General features: G+C 38.6%; 1 protein-coding gene across 4 annotated transcripts in view; it reads right to left on the bottom strand.

Annotated features, from left to right (window-relative positions):
- The window catches only part of LOC139981377 (helicase domino-like), a 58263-nt gene that overhangs the window by 14668 nt on the left and 27248 nt on the right, over positions 1 to 16347 (bottom strand). For all 4 annotated transcript variants that reach the window (XM_071993737.1, XM_071993738.1, XM_071993741.1 and 1 more), the window contains 13 exons: positions 15734 to 16050; positions 14495 to 14697; positions 13592 to 13761; positions 12661 to 12857; positions 11831 to 11945; positions 11360 to 11524; positions 10785 to 10955; positions 10127 to 10210; positions 9477 to 9611; positions 4324 to 4356; positions 3147 to 3297; positions 2603 to 2859; positions 1325 to 1552 (listed from right to left, as the gene is read on the bottom strand). In XM_071993737.1, coding sequence (XP_071849838.1) covers positions 1325 to 1552; positions 2603 to 2859; positions 3147 to 3297; positions 4324 to 4356; positions 9477 to 9611; positions 10127 to 10210; positions 10785 to 10955; positions 11360 to 11524; positions 11831 to 11945; positions 12661 to 12857; positions 13592 to 13761; positions 14495 to 14697; positions 15734 to 16050 — 2226 coding nt within the window. The remainder of the gene's footprint in view (positions 1 to 1324; positions 1553 to 2602; positions 2860 to 3146; positions 3298 to 4323; positions 4357 to 9476; positions 9612 to 10126; positions 10211 to 10784; positions 10956 to 11359; positions 11525 to 11830; positions 11946 to 12660; positions 12858 to 13591; positions 13762 to 14494; positions 14698 to 15733; positions 16051 to 16347) is intronic.

A 16347-nucleotide genomic window follows, 5' to 3' on the forward strand; every position in this document is an offset into this window, starting at 1 on the left:
CACCCACCCCCCCCCAAGCTCCCTTCTCCCTTCAGTTAGACTTTTCTGTCACTCTCCTCATTTCCCTCTTATAAACAAAGAGTTACTATACAAACTATCTCTTAGGCAACATGTAGCAAGTCAAACACAACACTGAAGGGACTTCAGCATCACAGCATAACACAATCCTTCCCTCTCTGCATTTAACACAACAGGCACTACTGGTCTACAGAGATAATCGCTATTGTTCGATACCGGATTCAACCTTGCTGCAGCCGTTTTATGTATTTTATTTATTTTATTTTTCAGACACGGTGCCTTGTTATTTGTTGTTTCAGGCACGGTGCCTTGTTATTTGATGTTTCAGGCACCGTGCCTTGTTATTTGTTGTTTCAGACACGGTGCCTTGTTATTTGATGTTTCAGGCACGGTGCCTTGTTATTTGATGTTTCAGGCACGGTGCCTTGTTATTTGATGTTTCAGGCACGGTGCCTTGTTATTTGATGTTTCAGACACGGTGCCTTGTTATTTGTTGTTTCAGGCACGGTGCCTTGTTATTTGATGTTTCAGACACGGTGCCTTGTTATTTGATGTTTCAGGCACGGTGCCTTGTTATTTGATGTTTCAGACACGGTGCCTTGTTATTTGTTGTTTCAGGCACGGTGCCTTGTTATTTGATGTTTCAGGCACGGTGCCTTGTTATTTGATGTTTCAGGCACGGTGCCTTGTTATTTGATGTTTCAGGCACGGTGCCTTGTTATTTGATGTTTCAGACACGGTGCCTTGTTATTTGTTGTTTCAGGCACGGTGCCTTGTTATTTGATGTTTCAGGCACGGTGCCTTGTTATTTGATGTTTCAGGCACGGTGCCTTGTTATTTGATGTTTCAGACACGGTGCCTTGTTATTTGATGTTTCAGACACGGTGCCTTGTTATTTGATGTTTCAGACACGGTGCCTTGTTATTTTATGTTTCAGGCACGGTGCCTTGTTATTTGTTGTTTCAGGCACGGTGCCTTGTTATTTGATGTTTCAGGCACCGTGCCTTGTTATTTGTTGTTTCAAGGCACAGTGCCTTGTTATTTTATGTTTCAGCCACGGTGCCTTGTTATTTGATGTTTCAGGCACCGTGCCTTGTTATTTGTTGTTTCAAGGCACAGTGCCTTGTTATTTTATGTTTCAGCCACGGTGCCTTGTTATTTGATGTTTCAGGCACGGTGCCTTGTTATTTGATGTTTCAGGCACGGTGCCTTGTTATTTTATGTTTCAGACACGGTGCCTTGTTATTTTATTTTACAGACACGGTGCCTTGTTATTTGATATGTTTTTCTCCCAACATTCGCTCACCCTGTAGATGCTCTTGTTCTTCTTCTGTTTCTTTGGATTGTTGTCGTAGAGGATCTTTCCTTCCTCTCGGGGTATGATGACGTTCTCGTACCGTATCTTACACTGCTTCGGAGATCGGTAGATTCGACTGCACGAGTTGACAATGTCGCTGACCAGATCCCAATTGATGGTATGTCCAGGTATCAATGGCTGTAAGGCTAACGGTAACTCCTGTAGCGTCTGAATAGCCTGAAATTGTAGTAAACACGACAGATATTGCATATTTCATTTTCTATCCATTGGTGCAAGCAAAATCTATTGCCACAAATAGAAACTTAAGTCTGTATACCTTTGACCAATGCATGGTACATACTAGGTGTATGAGTTACATATCTATTTCAAACGTGAAACAATGAAAATTCTATGCCTGCCTCAACCCCACGTCCACCCCATTCCACTACCCACAAACAGCAATTAAGAGCCAAAAAGCTAAAATGAATGTACTGCAATTACAAAAATATCATATGAATTAACATATATAAATATATATAAATATATATATATATATATATATATATATTATACAGGATATATATATACATAAGTACCCTGTGTACTTCATGAATATGGAAATGCAGTAGATGAGGAACATGCCATAATAATGGTGACAAACTCTAACTTTGATGTTCATAAGACTTTCAATATTGAAGCAATCCAGGCTTCCATCTATGAAGTCATTATGGATTTCTCTGTGAGACTTTTAGCACTCCAGCGGTATTGTATGAACCTTAAAAGAAGTGACTCTAAGCCTCAGGAATTTTCTTAGAAAATATCATTTGATCAGCTAGACCAGTGGGTTCCCAATCTTCTTCCTACACACAATGCCCCTTCCCCCCCCCCCTTTACTACCTATCCCATAATACCATTTTGTCAATACAACTCTAACATCAATATAAACATTAAAATTACTGCACTACTTAAAAACAAACGTAGTCAGATATAGCATCATTCCAGTGTTGTGGCTTTACATCAGTGGCGATAAAGTTACCAGAGTGACAGGCTCTTTGTAACTAAATTCCAATACCATCCAATGGCATGAAGTTATGGTATCAAGTTATACTTCTGTGGCAGCAAGTTATCTGTGGCATCAAGTAATACTTGCCATACGTGCCATAAAGACCCAAGTAATCTTCAAACGGGATTGAATTTTGATACCATGACATAATATATTTGTTTTAGTCTCTTTGGCAACCATTTGTATTTTTTTTTTGTGCGTGTTAATTCAGTCATGTTTAATACCTGTAGTAGTGCCCAGTCTTCGTTAATCAACCATTCGGGTTTATCCTGTACGTGAGCATCCACCACCGACGGCCTCTGTACGAAGGGTTTCACGATGGGTTTGCCAGCCATGGCTCGGATCTGCTGCTGCTTGGCCAACTCTCTTCGCATTCTCAAGAGGGCAGCAGACGGACGGTTGAAGAGGGACTGCGGAGGAGTCATCACCGACTGCGTCTGGCTATGAGGCTGCTCCGGCTTGTGAGATTTGATTTTACGGACTAAAAGGGGGAAATTTTAGGTCAAATAATGATCTCGATTGAAAAGCTCTCGAGGATAAAATTCTGTCAGGTGTGTATCAAGAAACTTTTCTTTTTTTTTTATATACAGGTACTATCAAGTATGTATCAAGAAACTTTATTTATTTTCCATATAGAGGTACTGTTGCATCTATGCTTGAGATTACAATATTTCTGACATCAGATGAAGGGACACAGGTCAAAGTAAGGAGCTAATAAAGTTTGGAGAAATAAAAAATAAAAATAAGTGAGACTTTTGAATAACTTACAGTGCTCCACTTTAATTCTCTTTGGTTCCCGTTTGATGTAGACCGGTGGTAGCTGAGATTCTGTCATTGTGGTCTGCTCATACATCAACATCATAGAGTGATCTATGTACACATCATTATCATCCTGTGGTGGTGTGGGAGGAGCCCAGATCTGAAGAGGAACCAGGTCATACCATGCTTAGAACTTACAAATTATCCATAGTGGGAGAGGCCCTACTCCGAAGAGGACTAGGTCATACCATGCTTAGAAATTAGAAATTATTTATAAGTGGGAGGGGCCCTACTCTGAAGAGGAACCAGGTCATACCATGCTTAGAACTTACAAATTATTCATAATTGGGAGGAGCCCAGATCTGAAGAGGAACCAAGTGGTACCATGCTTAAGAACTTATAAATTATTTATAAGTGGGAGGTGCCCTACTCTGAAGAGGAACCTGGTCATACCGTGCTTAGAACTTACAAATTATTCATAATTGGGAGGAGCCCTACTCTGAAGAGGAACCAGGTCGTACCATGCTTAGAACTTACAAATTATTTATAAGTGGGAGGGGCCCTACTCTGAAGAGGAACCAGGTCGTACCATGCTTAAGAACTTATAAATTATTTATAAGTAGGAGGGGCCCTACTCTGAAGAGGAACCAGGTCGTACCATGCTTAGAACTTACAAATTATTCTTAATTGGGAGGAGCCCTACTCTGAAGAGGAACCAGGTCATAACATGCTTAACAATTTACAAATTATGGGAGGGGCTCTACTCTGAAGAGTTGAATAAGAGACTCCTCTTTAAATTTCTCTTACTCATACCTCCACAAAATCAGTAAAATCTTTAAATCCTTCATCGAGAGCTGCTGTTTTGAGTTGAGTTGTAAAAATTTGTGTAATTCTGACCAACCAATACGTTTATTCATGACTGGATAACCCTCAATTTAACTTTGAAGATATCAGTAGTGGCTAATAACAATCCTGTTTTTCCTTATTTTGGGGTTTATGGAGAGTTTTAATCCAAGACAGAATATTCTTGTTTCATTATTTACGCACAGCACTCACTAAATTCCCCACTTTGAAACAACCCCTACATTTCCTCTATCATATGCAAAACATGGTCATAATATAAAATTAAATTGAGTGTATGTCATTTATCTCAATTAATGTCTATAAATATCAAACTATCACTTACCGGCATGATTTCTTCTACTTGAGAGATGTAAATCTGTAGAAAAGACAAAAAATTAAGAATTTCTTCAGTAATTATATGTCCTTGACGTCAACATCTGTTTTCCTTCACAGTTTGTGAATCTTAGATAACTTCTCGTACGATAATTGCATTTGAACATGTTATTAGCATTTCTCATATTTGTCATCCCTCTAGTAACATGGGACAAAAATGCTTTTTGCATTTTGGGTGAGCCAGTGATTGGAACACATTACCATCAGGCAATGAAAATGACGTTTCACACAGCAGTTACCGGTAATAATCACAGGTAAATAATCATTGACTGAAACAAGCATACATTGGTGGGTTGGAAACAATGAAAGAATAGCCCCTTTGAAGTAAAGAACAGTTCAATAATACACCCTACCCCAATAATTTACTTGTCCATTGTGTACCCTACCCATTGGCAAACAAAATAGCTGTTGAAGGTAACAAATCATTCCCTTGATCACATAGTGTGTCACAGCTACTTTTCTTTCAGATCACGTTTGTTGACACAAAACTTAGCAAGTGCTGATGGCCAAGTGCACTCTCAACGTTTTTAAAGTCACAAGATTATCGCAAAGTAAAAGGCAAAATTCTCTTTTGCATCGTTTCATTCTAAGAGTTGGAAAAAGCTTCATTTTACTTTTATCTTCGATCATGATTTCTAACATTCAGATATCGATATTCACCGAGAGGAAAAGATTAGTAGTAATGGGCTGGACCAAAGAATAACAGAGACTGTCAAAATGTAAGAGAGACTCTATCTAGGGATGCTACAATAGCTGTGAGGACACTCACAATAGCTGTGTGAATACTGACAATAGCTGTGTGGTCACTGACAATAGCTGTGGGGACACTGGTTATAGTAGTGGGGACACTGAAAATACACTCCCATAGCAAACATGCAAGGATTAAATTGTTACCCAAACTGTAAAAAAAAAACTCAAAATTGCTCTACACAATGTGATAACTATATTCCCTGAAATGGAAACCTATAGCACTTATTGCCATTTCCAAGAACAACCCTTTTGCTACAACCCAGGTGGAAAGTTGGATTGGAACTCTGCATAGTTCTAACGGGACCAATAATATTCATAAATTAAATAATTTGGATACCTCTGTAACTAATTAAAACATCTACTAAATGGTTACAACTATTTAAATATTCCTAACTGTTTAGAATTTATGCAAAATGTAATGCATTTTGTTTCATATAGGCAAACCATGAATATGGTTGTGTCAATGTGTCAATCTGCTAGTTAACCAATCATTCTACATACTGTTGCTTACTTTTCGTTTTCCAAATCTGCATTTGTTGGTCAAAAGTAAGTTTATTATCAATTACTTTAAGATAACCCCCATACACACACTATTCTCCTAACCTCCCACCCCACCACTCACATACAAACTTCAGGGGCCAGACTATCATGGGAAGTAATGTGAAATGGTTTTTGCATGTTTTTTCATATTTTTATTAAACAGTCCAAATATTAGCAAATGCTGCCACATCAAAGAACAGTCTCTGTAGAAGACAGAAAAGCCAAGATATCCTGAGGACATATGTTGATCGACGATTTTGGAAGAAAAATTCTCTTACAAGAACCTCACACAACAGCATTTTACCTGAGTTTACTGAAATTAGGTGATGTGCACACCCTATTAACATTCCTCAAAAAATATTATAGCATAAAATATTTTGGTAGAGGATTCTAAGATTTCGTGTATCCCTTGAATGGTCTTTGGAAGTCTTAAATTCAGTTTAAACTCTGTTCCTCCCTTCCTCCCTCCCCCCCTACCCCCCCCCCCCTCATATTTGAGACCACTAATAAGAGCTGTAAAACCAAGATATATCTTGTAAGAACCTTTTAGAAAATTGGAATTATCAGAGTATCTCAAATTCATTGCCATTTGGTTGGCATCTTCTAACAACTCTCTATTTTGGTTGTAGTGGTTTTTAGTTCAAGCCAAATGTCTCTCTTTCAGGCAAGCTTCCACAAGGTGAACATACCTGCCTCTCCCTCCTCCCTCCCACCCACCTCTCCTGCACCCACTGCATTCAAACCTACACAAAAAAATCAAAGTAAAGTTATTAGCAAAGCCTTGCTTGTAGACCTAATTATGGCTCAAAGTTATAACCTTAATATGCTTCAAACTTCACAATTTTCTGGGAGAGTACCCTAAGATACCTCAAACTTCAACATTTTTCTGTGAGAGTACCCTAAGATACCTCAAACTTCAACATTTTCTGGGAGAGTACCCTAAGATACCCTGGATGGGGTCCAGCTTCAAGGACACTCCTACTCTTTCTAAAATGTCATTCCTCTCACTAGCAAGACATTATCTGTAATAGAGTTGCTTTTTTAAGTTAGCCCTAATTATATTCAAGACCAATGGTCTTAAGCTTCCCAAAATCTTTAGTCCATGGTTTAATTCTTTAGTATCTTCAGATTTGTTTAAAGCTTTATACAAACTAAAGAGAAAGTTTGAGAAATTATCCATCCTTTATCTGGGTACTTTTTGGTTTGTTAGTTTTTATCAAATGAAACGGGATATTAGGTCAGGTACTCTTGTCTTCCGACTGGCACCCCCATAAAAGTGATACCCCAATTGGGTTTTCCACCAAAGTATCAATGAATGAAGGGTTGGTTGAATATTGGACTTGTTTACTCCCTCCAGTTCAGTTACATATGCTGAAGTCACTTCTCTGATTTTCACAGAGTATTCAGTCACTTGTTCAGGGGAGGTTTAAGTATTCAGAAGGCAATGCTCCATAATGTAAACTTTTTCTTGACATTTCCAAATTTGCAATCGACAATGGATTGCATTTCTTCAAACTGGTCTCTAGTTGTTCGACCAACCACTCCCCCCCCCCGCCCCATGTTTAACCAATAGTACCCTGGAAAAGGAGTAGAGCAATTTTGTATCTAAACTGGGATTCAAATCAAGTGACTGCAGGGTTACAAGCCCTGTGCTCTAGCAACAGAGATATCAGCCACGAGTTGGTGACAAACCTTATACAGCCATTTCTTTGCTGGGGTAGCCAGTCATAGCCACAGTACCTTGCATACATACACATGTTACACCAGGAATCCCTCCACCCTCCCCTTAGTTTTATTGGGTACAATCCAAAAAGTGACAGGGATTTCAAAAGAACATCAGACTTATTGATTTGTCAAACCCTTGCTCTTTTGTTTAGCTGTATAATTTATGGTCACCCCCCTTCACACCCACCTCTCCGTTGTAATCATTTCATGTCAATGTACGACTAAGGTTCACTTTGTTTGAGTTGGCACAGGCTTGGATGAATTTTTGGAACAACTTTTCACAACACCCACTTGGGAGGATGATAAAAGTATCTTTGTCAGAAAAATAATAACAACAACAACAACAGGCAAAATAAAAACTTGTGATTGGATAACAAGTCCCATGCCACGCCCAAACAAAACGGACCGTCACACACAATGTCAAGACATGAGGGATAATTTGTCATGTCGAGAACAGAATCTTGTTTTTGTTTTGCTTTTATTTAGAACCAAGCCTGGCCCATATGAAAACAAAGAATGAAACCTCGGTACAAAGACACAACACAGACTACGATGAAGGTGTAGTAGTACTTAAATCCTTTTATTTTCTCATTTAGTATTTCTGATCTGTTATTTACTGAAGCGAAAAGTGTCGCGTACACACTTCCTTATAGGCAAAATGAATATTATGAAACAGAGAAGGAAAAAGTAAATGATGGCAAAGAACTTAAACCAAAGAAATAAGAAATCTTGTCTCTTACCAACATAATAAAAAATAGAACATTTTTGTTTTGATAAGCTGAGGGCTACTGCTGGCACCTTGTTACACAAGAGGAACACAGTATCTATCTCTAATGAACCAAAAAATTATACACACTCAAAAAAAAAAAATAGTTACTGCTTTTCCCATAGTTTTGGATGAAAATGATGACTTCTGCACCCCTAATTCGATAATAATTTTAACGTCTCGACTAAACTAAAACGAAGCACTATGATCGACTCTCTACAGAATCTCTCCTCGACATAATGATGAACTACAAGTTAGCATAGGACAAACTTAAGAGAGTAAGCCCTTCTGGTCACATTTCAAACTGAATCAGTCATTGATATCATTTAAATGGTGGGTAATGTTCAAACATGAAACTTTGGTAAATAATTTCTCTCAAGATAGTAATTGTTATAACGTCTGCATAGAATCAAAAAATAGTTACAAATAATTCATGTACTCGTTAAATTTTTAAGTCACGTCCGTCGTCAAACATTATCACCCCCATCGAGTGACCTAACACTTCAAAAAAAGGCATAATTTCTTCTTTACTTTTTTTTTTTATAATTTTGTACCCTTTAACATCTGTCATGATCACTCGTCAATGGAAATAAAGCCTACTTCATGACTTTCTGTCAACTTGAATGGTTCACATCATTCTGCCTAAGAACTGCTGCTTTAAATCTAGTCTGGATGCCAGAATCGGATGAAATCGACCTACCGGGGGACAGCGGTTGTCCCACTAGATCAGCTGCCCCCCTGGACCCACCCCCAAATGATTTTGAAAGAACAACCTCTTGAGACCCACCACCACCATCTTCCTGGGACTTTTGTCTCTTTTGGGCCCGGGTTGTAATTATCCAAGGTTTGGAGGAGGATGGGGACAGAGGCCCAGAGGGTTGTCCCGATGGGGAGGCTAAACTGTGTGAGGAGCTATTGGTGGAACTACTGCTCCTAGACCTTGTTCTTGTGGTGATGGTTCCTTCACCCTGCAGACTACTGCTGCTTTCCCCGACGGAAACGGATAACCCCAGGGGAGAGGATGCCCCCGACCGCCTCCCCGGCAGAGTGTTGACATGATTCTGTTGTTCTTTGCTCTCATTTACCATCACATGATTAGGGGATCTAATCCTCGGGGATTTCCTACCAGCACCCTGCTGTACCCCCCCAGACCCCGGTGCCTCTACGGGGCTCGAGGCACCGCTTCTCGTGCTATAGCGCTTCTCAGTGCTCGGGGTTTGTCTCCTATTTCTACCATTGCTCCTACTACGAGCCGATCTATTCCTCTGCCCACCACTCTTAGAGAGGTTATCTTTTGATCTAGACAGCCTCTTGTTATGCACCTTGTTTGTGGCATCGGCTCGGTCGTAGGTGAAGAAGATGTCGTCTTCCTCCATCTCAGCTTGTCGCTCTGCCTCCGTGGTCATCACCTGGAGACATCCAAGCTCCCACTCTTTCTTGGCCTCTTCGATCAGCTCCTGTAAGAGAGTGATTAATCCATGACGTTCATGATCAACCAGGCAGACTGAGAGAATGGTCCGTATAATCATAACAGCAGGAATGAAAATAATTGATGCTTACCTTAACCATAATACTAATGATTCTTCATTCACTTGATCTTTCAAAGCGAATTGCACTTTGTCATTTTGTCGACAAAAAAGGATGGTAGAGGACGTGTGCCAGTTTTGTGCTAAACTTGACAATTTCAGATATTCGAAAATACAGTCTTTACTACATAACGAAGAAAAGCCATCCAGTACAACTAAAAAATTTATTGATTCAACTAAAATCGATCGACAACTTTTAAATTCAAGGAAATATTAACTACTGCAAATTGTGAACTTTAAATTTTGACACACTGAATTCAAAGTGTTAGCATCTTCAACAAAGACAAATTGCCACAATGGGTCAATTCATGGCTACCACTGCTTAAAGAAACATGTTTTGGGAAGATGCAAAAAAGAGAAAGATAAAAACAGAGGAGTGAACAAACCTCAGCTTCCTTCAACTGTTCTGATGTTATTGGTTCCAGGGTTGTCTCCATGTACTTAACAGCATACTTCTCTATAGGTGTCAGCTGTCACAGAAAGATTTAAAAAAAAAATGTGTTCAACTAGCTGCAATATCAACGTTGGGCCACCCACCACAAGACCCTGACCATTAAACGAACTGTGTGAACGTTACTTTACTGTGACAACATATAGTTGAAAATGACCAGATGACAAAAGCTACAACATCATTGACAATTGGAAGAATACCACTATATCACTTGGTACAATGTATTTGTTGAAATATCTAGTACCTCAATAGAAATTATCTACCACCTCAACAGAAAATTTTTACCTCATTGAAACATCTAGAAAATATCTACCTCACTGAACATCTAGTACCTCAGTAGAAAATATCTACCTCAAAGTGATTCATTTTTGACGTTCATTTTTGACGTTCATTCTTGACGCAAGACTTTGACACAACAAGATAAGAACATCAAACCCTTCCCCCACAAAACAACTTCCACAAGAAGTATATCGATAAAATGATCTACCAACTTTACACCTGAACCAACACAGTACACTCTCTCCTCTTATTGGTATCGAGATCATGCTACAATGCATGCAGAGTACAGGCACAATACAAGTACAATCTTTTACCTGGCTGTCTAACTGAGCCAACTCCATCTCTACTTTAGAGCCTTCCTCTCCATCCTTCTCCTCTCCTTCGTATGGAATGCTTTCGTCAAACTCTGCCAACTCTGCGTCTTGTTCTGCGTGGGCCATGGTCGCTGCTTTCACGTCAGATTCATCCTCTGCTTTGGCTAATGCCTGCGAGAAAAGCGGAGTAGCATCAGAGAAAGTAAACTTTCAATTCAGTATGAGGCATGAAAGTATCGCCAAACAACCATGTTTTATGGTGTTTACTTTGCTCTCCAGTAGCTTTGGAGCTTTCAAAGCAAAAATAAAATGCCAAAGACCACAGGGTACAATAATACTTTTAAAAACGATCATGCTATTTATTAAGAACCAATAATGTGAGAGGTGAGTCCCTCCCTATCAAAGACACTAATTTTCATTTTTACATTTGTCAGGAACCATATCAATCAACCAACAAACCAAAACAGAATATAAGATCCACCCATGTCTGTCTTTCAAGACAGCATCTAACTAAGACAAGTAATGTCAGATGAAGGTCCCGGAGGAGACACTAGCTGATGGTGTAAGCTACATACCTGCTCAAGATCCGTTTGAGAGAATTCAACCGGTCCTTTCTCTTCTTTAACAGTAGCAGCTACCACTGCTTCAGCTTTAGATGTCTCCTGTTTAGGTGTAGGCTGGGGTAATGCGGCCTGAGGAGCCTCCTTCGTCGTCATATTAAATAGATCTGTAATAGCCGTCTGTGGAGAGAAAGAGAACCAAACTCACCATGTGACTTCAACAAAGCTACCATCTTACAAACTTTCTCCTCTTCTAGTCATCTTTCTTATGTTTAATCCACCGGCAGATTTACAGCTTAGCAATACCACACAGAACTGTGATAACAATATATCTTTCACAATTTCCAACTTTTGCAATTTTAATGATCGTTTCAATTTCGAAGAAGTGAATTGTTTTGGTAAAAACTGGTTTAAACGTTACCAGCCGTTGGTAAATGAGGACTGACAGATCCAATCACGGCATTTAAATAACAAAATAAAGCTCACCTTTCTGAAGAAGGCAGTGGTGAAGTTGCCACCGTCGATGGACACATCAGCCAAGAGTCGCTTCTGATTTGCTTTCTTGATGATGTTTTCCTCTACTGTCATGTCGCTGATCAACCTGATTAAAGTAATCATTAAAGAAACCAAACGATAAGTTGAAGTAACTTTGGAAGAAAATGGGAGTCATTGGCCGAACTGCCAGTGACAGTACTTCTTAAAGTTACCAGCTTCGTTAACTTCACTTAATGGTTGAATTTTTATTGTTTTTACTGTAAAGTTTTTTTAAAGTTTTGTCGACAATTTTTTCCAATTTTACCCAGTATGACTTCAAATAAGATTGCACTTAATCAATTCTATATTTTTTACACAAAGTGGACCATGTAAGGAGACAGGAACACAACTATCATTGTTGGTGTGTATGATTGATATCTTTGTGATGAACAACATACCCTCACAGCTAACAGCAAAAATAAAATTGTTGATCCGTTAGAAAGACATGCTAATGCTAGTTGTATCATCTGAGCAGGCTGCCATTTTATCAATCTGTGAATAGACTGTGATGTCATATTGACACTAGGATCTGAAACCTTTTAAATCCTCTTTGTTATATATAACAAAACATGGTTCTAACGTTACATCGCAAACTGTTGAAAAGCAAAGCAATTTTGCAAAATATCTGACTCGAGCTGCAAGCGATACTTGTATTAAAACCTTACATTGTCAAGTGAATGAAATATATGGGGACGTTAATATCGCAGAGCATCGGAAAAAATGTCTCAAAAAAAACAGCTAAAAATGCTGCTTTCTTGGTCTGTTCATAAAATTGTTTTTACCTATAAATATGGACATCTCTGGTCTGCCCAATTCTGTGGCATCTGTCCTGAGCTTGCGCATCCATTGTAGGGTTCCAGTCACTGTCATAGAAGATGACCGTGTCAGCACCGGTCAAGTTAACACCGATACCGCCACTCCTCGTCGACAAGATGAAACAGAATATCCTCTTATCTGCATTGAATCTCTCCATTAATATCTGAAAAGATGCAGCAGGATAAGAAGGAAAAATTTCACAGATGCAGCGTAGAAAATTATGGACCGAAAACTATTTGCAGACCTGTGTTTTGAAAACGGATGAGTGACCGCTTCCAACAGCTAGCTTGCATCATTTCAGATATACAAAGTGTGGCAAGCAAAAACAGTGACTGAATCAACCGAAAACAAATACTGTTTAAAAAGATGAAAATCCTTTCATCAGAAACACCAAATCAAACAAGAAAACAAGGTTATAGTTTGAATTCTGTTAGGAACCAGAACTTTATGAAAAGTGTGTTTCACTAAAATAATATACTTGGATGCATCATACATTTCTGCTAATCATCCATAAATCAATCGATTATTCAACCAGTCAAATAAGGAGGAAGAATGATCCAAGTCTTGAAGAAGATCGAAATCATTGAAGAGCCATGAGTGTTTAATTTCTGGTCAATTCCACACCTGTGAAGGAATGCGTCACCTCCAACCAAGCTTGGTATATGACCACCTCATACGTACAAAACTAATTGAATCCCATCATTTTACTCAGTCTCCAAATCTCATTTAACTTGGGACGATATCAGATCGGAGATTACAAGATGACTTCATCTCCAAAATTAATATTGATTTGTCATTGATCGTTTAAAAAAAAAAAAAAAAAATTCTGTCAGCCCAGATTGTCAAACCGAAGTGAATTTAGTCGAATGTTCGCCCGACATTAACTACGAATATTACCTGTCTGTTTTCCACTTTGGTAGCTCCGTCCAACCTGAGGTAGATGTGACCGTGGAAATTCAGGAACCGCTCCAGAACGTCCAGCATTTTAGCCATTTGGGTGAAGATTAGAATCCTGTGAGCACCAGCCTTTAACTTCTTCAGCAACATGTCCAAGGCTTGTAGTTTTCCTTCACGGAGAAAACCAAACATCAAGATTAAAAAAAAATGTCAAAACTTTTGACCCACATTTGTTTTAAAGACAAATGGGGAGAGGTTACTAACTTATAAAAGATATCCATGTTTCTCCTACTTTTAGTCACAATTGGTTTAATCGCTAGATGACAGTCGTGTTGATAATTTCTTTTGCATATTATTTTTTACATATTTTGTATAATTGATATTCAAAATGCAGGGCAAAAAAAAGTTGTAGAATTTCATATCAAAAATAAGTTTAGAAGGTGGACTCGGTTAGATCTACATGGATGAGTTGTCAGAGATCCCATCGGATTTAAATTTCATTGCCTTGATAGACACATGAAGTAGTGTTCGACTTATAATCGGTTAGATAATCGGCATTGGGCCAATGGCTACTATTTTTCTCCTTATGTAGTCTGTAAAGCACTGTCATTAACTGTGTTGTGGCGGGATTGCAATATTGCGACTCCTTGTTATAAACGTACAGGCGCCCCATGTATGTATTACAGTGTTCTTTATTTGCTCCATTCATCTTTACTGTGAAACGTTAAGTTGTTCATTTACATCTTTGATTGTATTAGCCTAGAATTTGGTAATCATGTATAACACTAAATCATACATTAGGCCAGTTCCACGAAAATTATGAAATAATCGGTAATCGGCATCGGCCGATTGTCACATATAATCGGTCGAGCACTAACATGAAGTAGATAGATAGAATCTTACCACAATCATACTGAATAAGTCTCAGTTCAGGGAACTGTATCTTCATTTTGGATTCTACAGGATGAAGACACAGGAGAGAATCTTGTAACTGGTCTGCCAGGGAGGACTTCAATCTCTCATGAACAACAACAGCTGCTGGAGACGGATGGAAGGTGGAGAATGAGATCCCTGGCGACGTCACCTTAGGAATCACAAAGGCATACCTGCAGACGGAAAATGGGGACAAAATTTTACATCAATTGGCAAGAATTCATTCAGTCTGTTTGTTTAATTACTCATTGATCTCTCTAGTGATTCTCTGGATCAACTTTGATCACATGAAGGTTTTCTCATCCTTTACACCACTCTTGATGTAAATAATGAAAGTCAGACAACCTGAAGAGTGAAGACCACTTTCTATAAATGGATGCTAAAATAGAGCCAACATTGTAATGACATTTGCCTCTCTACCAAACTGACGGTTTGTGTAAGATGGCTATCATGAATCACCATCATGGACATAAGACAAAGGCCATATAAATTATGAACAACCTTTCCAAATCAATTGATCAAACACGTTTCTTAGCAATTCCTAAAATCAGTGAAATGAAACTACATGACCACAAACTTTACCAAAGATCCTTCAGCCAAAATTACAAATCTTGAAAGCAATTTCATCAGATTCAGTATTCATAAATAAAAGAATTAATGTCCTTCAAAAAGACTTCTCATCCAGATTATGACCAACTAAACGAAAAACAACAACAACAACAACATCATCAACAACAACAAAGTCTGCTTTGATGTTCTCTCATTATCGCACACAGAACTTTCCTGGCATAATATTAATTTAAGTAAAGTACAACTGTTGACAGCATTCTTCATCCAACTTCCACAATGATAAGAGAAAGTCAGAAATGAGAATATTGTCGAGTTAATGTTGCATTCATCCCTTATTGAGTATAGCCCATTGAAAGAACCACCCATTACACAAGAATGCAACATAAAGACATATAAAACAATGTGAATGATACTTTGTCATCTCGGACAATTCCTTGACCCTTTGTAGTGTCTGTGTTTCTGTAGAATCCCAGAAATAGTTGTTTCAATAAAAGAATCTTGTTCTTTCAGTTAAATTATCAGCTTGTTTGCTATTCTCTTTTTTATCTTAAAATATATATATTTTTTTTGGAAAGGACTGTGTGGATATTACCATAGTAACACACAAAGTATTTATTACAAGGAAGACTACAAACCTACCTGTCGATAATCTCCTTCAGTTCTTCCAAGTAATCCGTTGGAACATGCAGCAGCTGTCTTAGGTACTTGGAGTGATTGTACGTTGAATTGAGTCTCACCGAACCAGTACCCATCAGACAACAGTGACAATGCACAGAACCAGCACCGGTTGAGAAGTCGTTCCCTTTGGTGGCAGGACGGGCCGTGCTGTGGATAGATACCACTGAATACAAATCGTCGCCGTAAATCGGTTTAGCACAGCAACGACGAAAATTGACACGAGCGATGCGATTAAGGGTCATCTTATGCTCCCTTATACGTTTCGCTTCTAATAATTGCTGCAAAAAGAGAGAAATAAATAGAACAAAGTATTAAAAAAAACTGGTCCCATGTTTGGGTGTTACAGATAATAACTGCCATTTCAAGAAATGTTGACATGCAACTCAGGTCAATTACTCACTAAGAGGAATCGGTGTCGAGTATGCAGTCTTTAATGTTGCATTCATCCCTTATTGAGATAAGCTCATTGATGGAGCCTCCCATTACACAAGAATGCAATAAGATTTAATTCCTTTTAGGGCAGAGGGTAGATATAATCAAAACAGCTGAAGAATACCCATCTGGCAGTGGTAATA

The sequence above is a fragment of the Apostichopus japonicus genome, chromosome 15, assembly GCF_037975245.1.
Source record: "Apostichopus japonicus isolate 1M-3 chromosome 15, ASM3797524v1, whole genome shotgun sequence".
In the NCBI taxonomy this organism is placed as follows: Eukaryota; Metazoa; Echinodermata; class Holothuroidea; order Aspidochirotida; family Stichopodidae; genus Apostichopus; species Apostichopus japonicus.